The sequence below is a fragment of the Neoarius graeffei genome, chromosome 23, assembly GCF_027579695.1.
Source record: "Neoarius graeffei isolate fNeoGra1 chromosome 23, fNeoGra1.pri, whole genome shotgun sequence".
Classification (NCBI taxonomy): Eukaryota; Metazoa; Chordata; class Actinopteri; order Siluriformes; family Ariidae; genus Neoarius; species Neoarius graeffei.
In genome coordinates, this window is record NC_083591.1 from 43,936,507 (window position 1) to 43,951,292 (window position 14,786).

Consider the following 14,786-nt stretch of genomic DNA (forward strand, 5'->3'; position numbering starts at 1 on the left):
CAAAAAAGTTGTAAGCCTCCATACTCTTCCACGCTTTCATCTGTTTTGCAACTGAGTGGTCCCCAAACTACAGCCCGCAGGCCGGATACGGCCCGCCTCCACATTTTGCCTGGCCCCCTGAACAATACCAGAGATGCATTATGATTTTTTTTTTCAGTCTGGCCGCGTGATCGCGACTTGTACATGCATAGAACGTAACATTCTATTCCACCCTTCTGCAGTCTGTGCCATATCTGAAACCCCTCCCTCAAAAAAAAAAAAAATCCTGGACACACCACTGTCAAATAACACGGAATAATGGTGAAAAGATTAGGTAAGAGAAAAATAGATTCAGAATGCAGGGTATTTAACCTGCAGTGGACAAACAATTATTTTTTTGTTCAATGCAAAGAAAAGGCTGTTTGTCTCATCTGTCAAGAGACAGTGGCTGCATTCAAAGAATACAATCTGCGCCGACACTATGAATCCCGTCACAAAGACAAGTATGATAGCTTGCAAGGCCAAATGCGAGCAGACAAACTCTCAAAGCTAAAAAGTATACTGTTAGCTCAGCAGAATACATTTGTACACCAAGCTCAGCTGAACCAGTCGTCTGTTCGAGCGAGCTTTCGGGTTGCTCAACTGATAGCTAGCAGCGGTAAACCTTTCACTGATGGAGAATTTGTCAAGAAATGTTTGAATGCTGTCGTGGAGGAGGTGTGTCCCGAGAAGAAAGATGTCTTTAATGCCGTGAGTCTGTCGGCGACTACAATCACAAGACGCATTGAAGAACTTGGGGGTAATGTATATGCCCAGCTGCAGCAGAAGACGAAAGAATATGACTTTTTTTCATTAGCACTGGATGAGAGCACGGATGTGCAGGACACAGCGCAGCTGCTAATTTTTATTTGTGGAGTTAGCGCAAACTTTGAAATGTGCGAGGATCTGGCAGCCCTCCAAAGTCTCAAAGGGACTACGACGGGGGAGGATATTTTTGGCAAAGTATGCCAAACCATGGAAGACTTGAACCTGGACTGGTCAAAGCTTGTTAGCATCACGACTGACGGAGCTCCTAGTATGGTGGGCGCGTCTCGGGGTCTGATCGGGCTCGTGAACCGGGAGATGGAAGAACGGGGTCTTACCGCCCCGCTACAAGTCCACTGCCTAATTCACCAGCAAGCACTGTGCTGCAAAGTGTTGAAGTGGGATTCTGTCATGAAGGTTGTGGCGTCATGCATAAACTTCATCAGGGCAAAGGGACTTAAACACAGGCAGTTCCAACAATTCCTGTCTGAACTGGAGTCTGCGCATGGCGATGTGCTTTACTACACAGAGGTCAGATGGTTGAGCCGCGGCAGAGTTTTGAGGCGTTTTTACGAGCTGCTACCTGAGATAAAAGCATTTCTTCATTCAAAAGACAAAACGGTCCCCGAGCTGATCGACCCAGAATGGAAATGGCACCTAGCATTTTTAACAGACGTGACAGAAATACTGAACAGCCTTAACTTGCAGCTACAAGGCCAAGGGAAACTAATCTGCGACATGTATTCCCACATAAAAACATTTGAGGTGAAACTAGCGCTGCTTTTGGATCAAGTGAAAAACAACAACTTCATCCATCTTCCTGCTACCCAAAACCTCTCTGCAGAAAACCCAGCGGTCCCGTTCCCAGCTGAAAAGTGTGTGGAAGCACTGGAAATGCTGAAGGCGGAGTTCGGTGTGCGATTCCATGAACTACATGTTAATGCAAAAGATATCCGCCTTTTCCAGAACCCCTTTGTTTCCGACATTGATGAAGCCCAGCCTTCTTATCAGTTTGAGTTGGCCGAGTTACAGAACTGTGATGCCCTGAAAGATGCATTCAAGCCCAACAGTCTCATTGACTTCTATGCCGCCCTCCCAAACAACATGTACCCAAACATTAAAAAACACGCAATGAAGATGTCCACAGTTTTTGGCAGCACGTATATCTGTGAGCAAACCTTTTCACGCATGAACCACCTGAAAACTCCGATGAGATCAAGATTGACAGATGAACATCTCCATCAGTGTTTGAGACTTGCTGTGACTAAAATGGAACCTGACATTGAACTTCTCACCAGCCAGATGCAGGCCCACAGTTCACACTGATGAACATATATAGGTAAGCTTACTTTTCTGACTTGAACGAGCCATTCTGAGTACAAACAAATATAATCATAATGAAATCTACTGAGATAAAATCCGTTCTACAACCATACTGGTAGTGAAATGTATTGTGTTGGTAGGTGTTGGTATCAGTTCGGTTTCATAGCCTGCTTGCTTTCTGGTTTTCAGAGTGAAATTGATGAGAGAGAGCTGCAAACAGTTGTGTCTACAAGAAAGTTAATGTTCCATGGTCTTTTTTTCTGTGAAAAACTTGAAAAGGGTTATTTGGTTATTATTTATTTCATAAATAGTGTTATTTATTTCATTAATAATGTTATTATTTATTTTCTGATTTTTTTTCCTGTCAAGATCCCAGAAAGGGTTAATTTTTGGTTATGTGTGGCTTTCTGGAAAACAATAAATGTTTACGTTTAGACACCTCTGCGATCGTCACACTTTTTGTTACAAACTGGCCCCGGCCCGCCGTCAGAGAAGGGAAAAGTTATTTGGCCCTCACAGGAAAAAGTTTGGGGACCCCTGGTATAGCACTTTTAACAATAGGCATTGTCACAAAGCAGCTTTACAGAAAATTGAAGGCTTTAAACATGAACTGATTTTATCCCTAATTTAAGAAAGTACAACTTTATTCATCACACACTTGTGAAATTCCTCTCTGCATTTAACCCATCTGAAGCAGTGAACACACACATGCACACACACGTGAGCAATGAGCACACACCTAGAGCACTGGGCAGCCATGCTAACAGCGCCCAGGGAGCAGCTGGGAGTTAGGTGCCTCGTTCAAGGGCACCTCAGCCCAAGGCCGTCCAATATTAACCTAACCGTATGTCTTTGGACTGTGGGGAAACTGGAGCGCCCGCAGGAAACCCACACAGACACGGGGAGAACATGCAAATTCCACACAGAAAGGCCCCCGCCAGCCGCTGGGCTCGAACCCAGAACCTTCTTGCTGTGAGGCGACAGTGCTAACCACTTACACCACCGTGCCGCCCAAGAACGATGTGAAAAGGGAGAGCGCGAACGCAGTCCCCCATTTTCAGAAATTATGCAGTTGAGATTCCTGCATTTAAGGAATTCACAAAGGTCAGCACAGCCTGAGTGCAATGGCTGGGCCTCACTTTGGGCAAACCACCTTCTTGATCATGGTGTTGCCCCTGCCAGGTAAGTTTATCCTCAAGGAGCAAGCCTGTGGTGACGGTGACAAGGAAAAACTCCCTCAAACGACATGAAGAAGAAACCTCGAGAGGAACCAGACTCAAAAGGGAACCCATCCTCATTTGGGTGATAACAGATAGTGTGATTATAAATAACTCACTTCTATAACTGTGTCATATAGAGTCACAAAGTATAAATGTGTAACCAGGAAAATCATTATAGTTTTAACATGAAGTCTTTTTTGTTGAAGTTATTAACTGTTCATTGATGGAAACTTGAGTGCAAAACTGTTCATTACAACTGCAGTCCTAAAATTAGCAAGTCAACTGTAGTCCTCAGACATAAATGTATTACTGTAAGTGTCCAGAGCCATTTTCCAAGTGCGACTTTCGAATGTCTATATAGGGCCATCCTCCACAGGAGCAATGTGATGAGACTCGAGCCAGAAGTAGGGCATCAGGATGGATCAGGCAGGTCTGAGGAGCAGAAGAGGTCAGCATCGTACTGGTGTCTCAGGATCGACATGTCGCTCAGAGGGACAGACAGAGGGAAGGGTGGGTGGGGAGAGAGAGAAAACACAGGTTGTTAGGTATGCCCAGTGTCACCTAATGAGCAAGAACAGGATACATTTTGCACTGAGTGCAAGCAGGGACTCTGGCAAAACTAACTGACCGCATAACTAAAAGGAGAGAGTCAGAAGGTAACACAGACATGAGGGCATCCTGGAACATAAAGCATCCGGCTACTACACCATCAACAAACATAACAGGATAACAGTGCAGTTCTGTTACAGAGTTGGTAAGATTGCTAACAAGAAAATCTGAACAGGCACAGATGAAAACTAGAAAGGCACCTGGTAGAGTGCATACCTCTGCCAAGCTGCTTCTTCTTCAAGTGCCAAATCAGAGTATGACATTGGCAGCCATGTTTTTGAAACTAGTTCTATCCCACACCAACCAGAACAGGTCCACAGCTTTCATACCCATTTCCAATGCCAGACTCTGCAGAAGGTTCTTTGTCTTCCTTAGCTTTTTCTTCCCTCCATTCTTCCTTCAATGCATAATATTTCAATTGAGTTTTCTCTGACTGTATATTCAATGAACCTCAATTGTCTTTGGTGGATAGTTCGAATGAGATTCCTTGTTTTGTTGACCAGCTCCAGTACTTCATCATTTGTTCTTTTTTCGATCCAGGATATTCTCTTAATTTTATGGTAAATCCACATCTCCATTGATTCCAGGCAATTCATATCTTGTTTGCTCAGTGTCCATGACTCGCATCTATAGGTCAAAGTGGACCATACGTAGCATTTCATGTCTTTTCTTTGTGTTCAATCTGCCAAGCTACATACTGTATTATCAACATCAAAACCAAATCACTTGAATCTAGGATAATACTAAAGCTGTACACCAAATTTTATCCAAATCCGTTCACTACTTTTTGAGTTATGTTTGGAAAAGACAAAATAAAAACCCTGGATCTGCATACATATTTGGATTTGCATCAAAATCTAATCAATTGTTGCTTGGCCCATGGATCACCTTTCACCAAACTTTAATCAAAATCCGTTAACTAGTTTTTGAGTTACGTTGGGAACAGACAAACAAACAAATGAACAAACGTTGGCAAAAACATAACCTTCTCCAACAAAGTTGGTGGAGGTAAAAATCAGAATTTTACAAGAAAACTCAACTCGAAATTTACCACTAAACCACAGCAAGATCCTGTGTGACCAATACTTAATAACTATCAGGTCCTAGATTTTGTACTGACCAATGACACCAAAGTCACACCCACCCAACTGACTTCTGGTGGTTCATAAGTCTCTTCTTCTTCCTCCTCCTTCTTGTCCAGCACTGTTGCCAGGTCGGGGTCCATGTGGACCATATGTCATATTGATCCACACGTCATGTTAATTGGAGCGTAGTTTTACACTGGATGCCACATTTCTGGGCTCGGGAAATAACCATTCACACACATCTTCACACCTATGGGCAACTTAGAGGCTGTCCACACAGCAAAGGATTCAGGTGAATCTGATAAAATTGTTTATCGTTTCGGCCTGGCGTCCACACGGCACCGGCGTTTTGGGTGCCCCAAAACGAAATTTTTTGAGAATGGGTTCCAGAGTGGAAAAATCTGGCAACGGCGCCATTGCAAAGTCGTCTGGATGAGTAGAACGGATTTGTTTACGATGACGTCACAACCACATGACTAGAACAAGCAGCACTCTTGCTGTTTTGTATGAACCACTGCATTGCATTCACTTTTGTATACAGCTTTTCTTTTAAATAAACAAGTAACTGAACCATTTCTTGAATTTCTTTTTTTATTGGATAAGACTGCTTTTCAAAATGTTCACACACAATATAAAAAGTTATATAAATTATATAAAAATGCTTTTCAAAATGTTCACACACAATAAGAAAATTAAGTTATATAAAACTATGCACACTAATAAAACTAATTTGTACACACAGAAGGCACGATTTCCTCTCGTAGTCGCAGCCATCTTCTTTTTGTTGTTGTGTGTTTGTTCCTGCTTCACGCCGGGTAGAAGAAGGGGTTTATGCGCATGCGTCTACTTCTTCTATTGTTCTGGTGTCTCCGATGGGACCGTCTTACAGCGCACGTAGAGGTGTGGCATGTGTATTGCATCGTTTTCAGCAAGCGTTGCGTTGCCATATGTACCTGATATTTTACTGATCCGTTGCCCATGTGGACGCGATATTTTTTTTAATAAAATCTCGTTGCCGTTGTCGTGTGGATGTAGCCTTAGAGTAGCCAGTTAGCCTAACTGCATGTCTTTGGACTGTGGTGGAAACAACTCAGACCCAGAGGAAACCCACACAGACACGGGGAGAACATGCAAACTTCACACAGAAAGGCTCCTGTCGGCAACTGGGCTTGAACCCAGAATCTTCTTGCTGTGAGGCGACAGTGCTAACCACTACATTACTGTGCCACCCTTTGGTTCACAGGTTTGCGCTTTCTTAATTCATAGGTCGGATTTTACTGAGCTAAATCTGTCAAGCACAACCCAGCTTAGTCAGCACAAAGAGAAAGGAACTGCTACACACGTTCCGCAGTCTTTTCCCATCTGAAGAAAGACCTAAAGGAAAAAAGCAATAAAACTAATAGCAGTTAGTTACCGCCTTCCACTGTTAATCCCCACCATAATAATGGCAGCTGCAGCAGAATGACTGTTGTGGGATATCTGATGAGGTCCCATAACTGTGATGTTCCAGCAGCTGTGATGTATTGTGATGCTCAGCGAGTTGCCTTTCCTGCCAGGTGAATTTTAAAATGTATTCACGGTATCTTTCAGAGTTTCTCACTTCACATGCTGTCTTATGTAAAAGAAAATAAGAAAGAAAAGAACAAAAACTTTTAATTTCCTGGTATGTCACTCTGTCATTTCACAAACAGAGGCAGTTTCTCACATGGACCCCCGAGAGGCCATGTTCACATTACTAACAGACTGCTCTCAAGGAACATAATCCTGAGTCCATAGACATGCAATTGTCTTTTTTTTTCTTTTAGGATCCTGTTTTTCTTCAAGTTTGGAATATTATTACCTCATCCGTGACGGAGTAAGCAGGGTGAGGTATTGTAATCAGTGCGGTTTGTTTGTGTGTCTGTCTATTAACAATCTAGCGTCTAGACGGTTGCACCAGTTGACTTCAAATTTTCAGGGTAGGTGGGCAATGGTCCGTAGATTACCTGATTAAATTTTGGGGGTAATCAGGTCAAGGTCAAGGTCACCAGAAAGGTCAACCTTTCGGTCAAAATAACATATTCTCCATTATAACTCAAAAACGGTTGCCAATGGACAGATGTTTACTATTATGAGCATATAGGAACTCTGATATGGCCTTTCATTTGGCACCATGATCTTTGACCTTGAGTGACCTTGAAAGGTTAAACTTAAGGGTCACGGATTTTCAGAGGGTTGTAACTTGAAAACAGTTGATGGTAGACAGATATTTACCATTATCAACTTATAGGAAGTGCCATATGGGCTTTCATTTGGCACCATGATCTTTGACTTTGAGTGACCTTGAAAGGTCAAACTGAAGGTCATGGGTTTTCAAAGGGCTATAACTTTAAAATGGATCATGATAGCCAGATGTTTACCATTATCAACATATAAGAAGTCCCATATGGCCTTTCAGTTGCTGCCATGACCTTTGACCTTGAATGACTTTGAAACGTCAAACTCAACTTGAGTTTTTTCATACAAACTTTTTTATAGATTTCTATTTTATGACTTCTACATTATCGAGTCAGTACAAAAACATTTTAGAGTTCCAAGCGTTCATTTTCCAGCACAAAATTAAATGCTACGGAAAAAAAATTTTGTATCTGAGCAGCATATTTAAATAATATTGGCTGGCTTTTTTCATGGTATATCAGATATAGTCCATTCAGCTAGCATGATATTGAACGAGTCGAAGACAAGTAGCTGAAAGGAATATATCTGATATACCACGAAAAAGCCAGCCAATATTATTATTATTATTATTATTATTATTATACATCCACATTTGATGGAACAATTATAGATTTTACAAAAAGTTAACAACTTACCAATATTGAATGCTGAATCTGATTGAATGTAATTCAATGTTCTGTCAATCCACTGTACATGTACAAAAACAAAGTTCTAATGATAAAAATGGTACAAGTCCAAAAAGCCTGAACAACAACCCAACAAGCTATATCCAGGCTGACAGTTCAAGTTCAAAGTTACTTTTGGTCGTAGTTAATTGTTACACTGCAGTTGTTCAAAACAAAACGGCTTTGCTGAGTGAAGTCCACAAGTGACGTCCTCTTGTAAAAGTCTCCATCACTTTTCCTCACCTCCAAGTAGAACTTTGACAATATTTCCGCGATTGCTGTCTTTTCCAGGTTTTCGATGTATGTTGGTCTGTTTTTCTCTTGTAAATACTTGTGAAGAATATCCAGTGAAGTTTTGGTAGCCTTTCAGGCGTTCAGCGCATCTTTCTCTTTAAATGTTCTGCTTTTAATGAAGCAAACCTCGCTGCCATGTTTGTGTACAAACTGTCACAGTCACTCGCTAGCGAGGAAGTTTTACATCTCCGATGTGTCTCTTTTCCAGTTTTTCGATGTCTGTTGGTATGTTCTTCTCTTATTATGCATAAAGAATATATAATGAAGTTTTGATAGCCTTTTGGGTGTTCAGCGCATCTTTAGTTTCAGTTTTCAGTTTATTTATTTAGTGCTTAATCCAAGCAATGAATTAACCCCATCTTCTCTCTCTCCCGGCTGACAAAGAAATAATTGTGCGCATTCACAGCAGAAAAGTTTTGTCATTGGATCTTCGCATGAGCTCCAAAGTGTGACGTCATGTTGTCTTGACAACGTGCAATATTATAACAATATTGCACGCTCATTCTCCATTGGGGAGAGTGGCATAATACACGGAGGATGAGCGATATGATAACAATATTGTATGCATAGGCGGTTTTAAACGGGGGCCGGGGGGGCCAGTGCCCCTGTAAAATTGCTCCTGGCCCCTGTTGTGGCCCCTGTGCTGAACAGGTAACAAGATTTATTAATTTTGACGTGCGCTGGCTCGAAGATCGGAACTGACATGACGGAGTGTTCTACACGGACTCCTTAAAGCGCTACACACACACTGTTACCTGCAGCAGAAAGACCCGCAGCAGCGCGAATTGTAAACTTCGGACACAGATAACAGCTGCAGCCCTGCAAGAACTAGACTACTGCGAAGAGGCGAAGGTAAGGAAAATTATTCAATTTCGTAACGTCAGTGTTTGCACATATCCGTGTTTTACTGTTGTTGTTCACTACAATAATAAATCCGTTTTATTGCGCTTTCTTAAAAGTGCGTTGCACAGCAATAAGTAGCCTAACTTAATATTTTTGGGAAATGGGTAAAATAACCGACAGTGTTTAACCTGCTTGTAAAACTTGAATGGCCTTTTGATATGTAGAGGCTACATTCCTCTCCGTTTACTTTTTAGTATAGACCTACTGTAGGCTATCATCATGGAAAGGAGCAAGAAGGACATTATGTCCTTTTTTGCCCCTGTTGGCAAAAAGCAACATAGAGAGAGTAAGGAAGATGAAGATTATGAAAGAGGAGAGAGAGCCAGAGGTGGAGAGAGAGCCAGAAGTGGTGGTTGGAGAGGTGGAAAGTGAGGCATCTGAAAGGCAATCTGAGAGTGAGGATGAAGACATTCAGGATCAGATTGAGGGACAGAATGAGGGACAACCCAACAAGTCATTGGGACAACCAGATTCACCATGCATATCAAGTACAGCACAGGTTTGTGATGTTGAACAAATGTATGTGTGTGAGCAGTGTCGACCTACAATTCATATAGCCTACCCTGAAAGTGTGAAGTCTGAATAATAATTAATAAATATAAAATACAAATAATAGATATAATAATAAATGAATAATGATAAATAAGTGTTGTTCTCAGTCGCACTCTCATATTTACTGTATTCATCTTTCTCCAGATATCAGCAAGTGCTTGGACGACACTCCAGTGCAGCCACGTCTGAAGAAAAGGTTCATTGTATGCAAAAATAGAAATCTTATTTTACAAAAAAGAGAAACATGGTTTTAAGATTTACTGAGCACAATTTATTTTATGTTTAGGCTATTGAGACAGAATGTTTATCTCATTGTATTTATGCTCAATGTATTTTGTTTTGGTTTTAAATAAACTAAACAAAACATTTTGAACGCCTAAATATTGCCATGTTTTGCTCATATGTGCCCCCCTGAAAAAACACTGGCCCCACCTCGGCCCCCCTAGTAATTTTGGTCTAGAACCGCCAGTGATTGTATGCCATCAATAAACCCACTAGAAGGGAATAGAATATATGGGAAAAGTGGCCCGTATGTATAATAGTACATAAGAGAGCACTTTTCAGATTAAAAAAGAAAACATAATGAAAGCTATTGGGTTTTGGTGCAAAATTAAGAAGCAAATGTGACAGCGTGTTAAGGAATGTGATGAGACAGGTGGTGTTGTAGGAATCATGGTGATGGAGGATGTTTTCCTGGATAATGGCTGTGCACATAGTGATATTCCCTTTTTTGAATTTTTTGGGGTTTTGTTTCCGAGTAGAGTTTTTATTTCGTCCTCAGTTGGTTCAGCAACTCGCGCCGCCATTTTGTTTTTCTCTACTCACAGTGTATGAGCTGATATCCTAGTAGTAGAGTAGCCAATCAGAGCGATTGCTCATATCCAGTGAATGTGGATAGAATAATACTATATAGTAAGCAGTCTTGTATACATCTAGAATTCTTTCACTTTTTCTTTCCATGAAAATGATGTTCTCTTCTGGACAATCAGATAAAGTGTCAAACATAAATGTCGATTCGGCTGAGCCACGGGCGCAGATAGAGGGGGGGACGGGGGGATTCGTCCCACCCAGATTTAAATTCACCTCGTTCGGTCCCCCCCACTTATAGGGAGGAAAAAACATCTGTCTTTCTTTGCATAAGGCAAACCTCACGGAAAAATCAAAAGACTAATTACCATTCGGTTTATTGAGGAAAGGCAGAAAACGATTGCATCGTTTTTAAAAAAAAAAAAGACTGTAAGTAAACTGTGCCTTACTTTAAATTGCAAGGTGATATAATATTATATCACCTTGCAATTTTTTGATAGTGTGTTCAAAGTAATGTCGTAGTGAAAGTAAAATCGTACGGAGTAGAGATGCCTTTCTGGTAGCCTCCTTCTTTCGGTGGTAGCCTGTAGATACAGTGCTCAGAAGGCAGTTTTAATGTTTAATCTGGCGTTCCCTGCCATAATTTCAGCGAGCATATTGTTTCATAAGGAAACTTTGCGAAGAGTTGTTGACTGACTGCCGCTCACGCAACACACAGGCATAGTTAGAAAGTCAGGATGCACTGGTTTACACTTTACACACACACACACGTAGCCCAGCCTCTCGCTATGTTTAACAGTTGGAACTTAGCGGTTTTAAAACTAGTTTTGCAGTTTTGCAATTTCTGTGCGTGATGATAATGTGTAAACTTTGGATTTCCATAGGCTATGTTAAAATGTTATCATTGTCCTGGCCTGCAGGTAGTTCCTGGTGATGGCAGTGAGGGAGGTGAAATAACATGTATACACACTACCGTTCAAAAGTTTGGGGTCACCCAGACAATTTTGTGTTTTCCATGAAAAGTCACACTTTTATTTCCCACCATAAGTTGTAAAATGAATAGAAAATACAGTCAAGACATTTTTCTGGCCATTTTGAGCATTTAATCGACCCCACAAATGTGATGCTCCAGAAACTCAATCTGCTCAAAGGAAGGTCAGTTTTATAGCTTCTCTAAAGAGCTCAACTGTTTTCAGCTGTGCTAACATGACTGTACAAGGGTTTTCTAATCATCCATTAGCCTTCTGAGGCAACGAGCAAACACATTGTACCATTAGAACACTGGAGTGAGAGTTGCTGGAAATGGGCCTCTATACACCTATGGAGATATTGCACCAAAAACCAGACATTTGCAGCTAGAATAGTCATTTACCACATTAGCAATGTATAGAGTGGATTTCTGATTAGTTTAAAGTGATCTTCATTGAAAAGAACAGTGCTTTTCTTTCAAAAATAAGGACATTTCAAAGTGACCCCAAACTTTTGAACGGGTGTGTGTGTGTGTGTATATATATATATATATATATATATATATATATATATATATATATATATATATATATATACACAAAATGGAATCATTTGCTGACAGCTCAGTCCCCCCCAGTTCAAAAATCCTATCTGCACCCCTGGGCTGAGCTGATCTATTCTTGGGACACAAAGTGTCCAGAAGAACTGTGGCTGGTTCTGCAAGATGCTCAGTAAAACCTCCAGCTCATTTCCTTATAAAACTGCACTCACTGTACCTGAGACTACTATTTTTTTAAACCAAAGGGTCGTCTCACGCCAAATATTGACTTTGTTTCATTTATTATGGCTTACTGCTTACTGTTTATAGTATTTTTTTAATGTTGAAACAGTTAATTGTAAGAAATGATTGTACTTACAGTACTGATCAAAGTAATCATTTTAAATTCATAATGGGAATCAAAGTCTAAGTCCCTCCCGTACCAGGACTTGGTCTTCCCAGGCAGTTTCCCGTCCCAGTACTAACCAGGCACTTAAGGTGCATAGGGCAGCGCCGATTTCTGTTTCTATAGCCCTCAGCCTCTTGTCTATTACATAGCTGGGGTTACAATGGGGGGCCAGTCCTCTGGTAACCACAAGAGTTTGACTCGCTACTCGCATCTGTATTGCAGCGTGCCTCACCAGATGGAAGTAGGTATCATTTTTATGATGGTCTTTGGTATAACCCGACCATAAGTCGGATTCATGATCCCTGGTTGAGATGCGGACATGCTAACCACTAGGTCAACTTGCTTTCCATTATGGTCCTAATTGTTAATAATTAGATATCAGCAATGTAGCTGTGTGCTTTCTAGTCCAGCCCATGTTTTGTTTTTTGTTTTTTTAAACAGGGTCAAGTGGTTCTTCTCTTTTCACAGGAAATAAATGTGCTCCATAAGCAATTACAATGATGACTCAAACCACTGGACCCATGCTGGGTGTGTGAAAGGTGACTAGGTGCTCTAATAAGGCAGAGAATAGCAAAATGCTTATTGCTCTACTTTTGGGCTTCCAGCCTAATGAATCCTCCATGGACGGGTAATCTTATCATGGGTATGCACATATCAGATTCTTTTCAGGAGGAGCACTGCTAATTATGTTGCTAAAGCTAATGACGTCAGCCGTAAAAGCACCAAGAACATTGTGTGCTTAAGACTTGGAAATTTCAATATGAGTTATCAAGAGAGTGAGACTATATTTTGTGTGAAAAACAAGTTCATGAGAAGAAATGTGTTCTCACATTAATTATCAGCATCCTACATGTCAGTCTCCGTCTCATTACTTGAGATAAAACACTCGTGGCATGTAAACATGAGCCTCATCACCACTGGTTCACTCGATCGATCTCTGTTCATGCTAACGTTGTTGGGAAGATTCAAGTTGCCTGATTTGTTCAGTCCGTTTTGACCAAGGTTCTTGTTATTGATAACTTTTAATTAAACATTTTCATACTTTGTTGAGTGTGTCAGCAATCTTTTCTGTTTTGATGATGATGATGGAGTAATGAAGTTCTCCTAACATTTACTGTGTACGGAAATCACATTTAGCTAGCAAGGTTTTAGGCAAACTGACTGCATTTAACATTGCATTTGTTCAACTGGCTTGATATCTGATGTCATTTTTGCAGACAGATCCCAAGACAAGGTTAGAAAGTAGTCCAAATAAAAACATCATCACATCATTTCCATAAAATATGGTTATGATTTCTTAAAGTAGAGATGTCAGTGCATATTAGTGACTGTTCCAGAATGTAGCCACAGTGATAAATGATGAGTTTTCCCAGGCCACCACTCAGGTAGCCTGAAATCATGCTGCTTCCACGGCACTGCTGGTTGCCTTTTCTTCTACATTAAGCCTAGGTCACAACCGGACGTACGATTTTTTTGGCCGTGCGATTTTTGGCGTTTCCCAAATCGCTGCGTTTTTTTTGTTCATGGAGAAAGATGCACGTTGGCCGTAAGTTTGTCTTGCAACCTGAAAAAAACGTAAGCACCCGTAGAGTTTGTTTGACATGACAAAGAACCTCTGCGGCCGGTCTGCGGCCAGTCTACGGCTTGAAAATCAGCACATCACACGCGTGCCCGCCGTGCGTTTCACGCGCGCCCTCTGTGTGTTTCTTGCGTTTTTTGCACATAGACCAGCCGTAGGAGCACGTACGGCCGGTTGTGACCGAGGCTTTACAGGAGTAAGTTAAACTAACGAGGGAAATCCCACTTAGTTAAATATTTCGTATTCGATTTTTGGGAATATGGGAGCAACTGGGCCCTGCGATAACCTGGCAACTTGTCCAGGGTGTACCCTGCCTCTCGCCCGTAGTCAGCTGGGATAGGCTCCAGCTTGCCTGCAACCCTGTAGAACAGGATAAGTGGCTACATGCATAATGGATGGATGGAGGGGAGCAACCGGTCTGTGCTGAGTTTCCAACAAAGCATTGCAGCACAAAGATCATCATTAAACAGTAGCGCGAGCAGCACAATGAACTCTCTCTCTGATAGTTAAGACAAGGCTTTTGGGGAAACCTGCCTCTGAACACTGCCTCAAAGTCCTCCTCCTCCTAAACCTCATGCCAGCATGGCATTGATCCCACCAGTGCCACCGAACTCCGCCACCTCTTACAGTCTTGGCTGAGTGCTGGGACATCCTCCAGCCTCAAATCGATCTGCTGAAGGTCTTGACAAACAACATCATTCAAAGGGGTGTGTGGTCGGCTGCGAGGGCATCTCCATCCTACCACTGGAGGCTCAAACTCATGAATGGCTTTTGTGGGGTGGTAGTCTGTGTAGTGCAGGACATGTCCAAGCCAACAAACATGGCACTGTGTG

The 14,786-nt window shown here is 41.6% G+C and overlaps 1 protein-coding gene, 1 long non-coding RNA gene and 1 other non-coding gene across 3 annotated transcripts; 2 read left to right on the forward strand and 1 right to left on the reverse strand.

Moving 5' to 3' along the window:
- The first annotated feature begins 504 nt into the window (after positions 1–504).
- Positions 505–2,109, forward strand: LOC132871298 (general transcription factor II-I repeat domain-containing protein 2-like). Its single transcript, XM_060905414.1, has one exon. The coding sequence runs from the start codon at positions 505–507 to the stop codon at positions 2,107–2,109; it is 1,605 nt and encodes a 534-aa protein (XP_060761397.1).
- Positions 2,110–3,132: 1,023 nt separating this feature from the next.
- On the reverse strand, positions 3,133–3,296 carry LOC132871996 (U1 spliceosomal RNA). The gene has a single exon (XR_009651362.1). It is a non-coding gene; the product is annotated as a U1 spliceosomal RNA (small nuclear RNA).
- A 6,148-nt stretch (positions 3,297–9,444) lies between these two features.
- On the forward strand, positions 9,445–10,032 carry LOC132871232 (uncharacterized). The gene is made up of 2 exons (XR_009651278.1): positions 9,445–9,598; positions 9,796–10,032. It is a non-coding gene; the product is annotated as an uncharacterized LOC132871232 (long non-coding RNA).
- The last annotated feature ends 4,754 nt before the right edge of the window (positions 10,033–14,786 follow it).

Bases quoted from the DNA above. Each gene is read 5' to 3' on its own strand.
- LOC132871298 (XM_060905414.1), top strand. From the start codon at position 505: ATGCGAGCAGACAAACTCTCAAAGCTAAAAAGTATACTGTTAGCTCAG.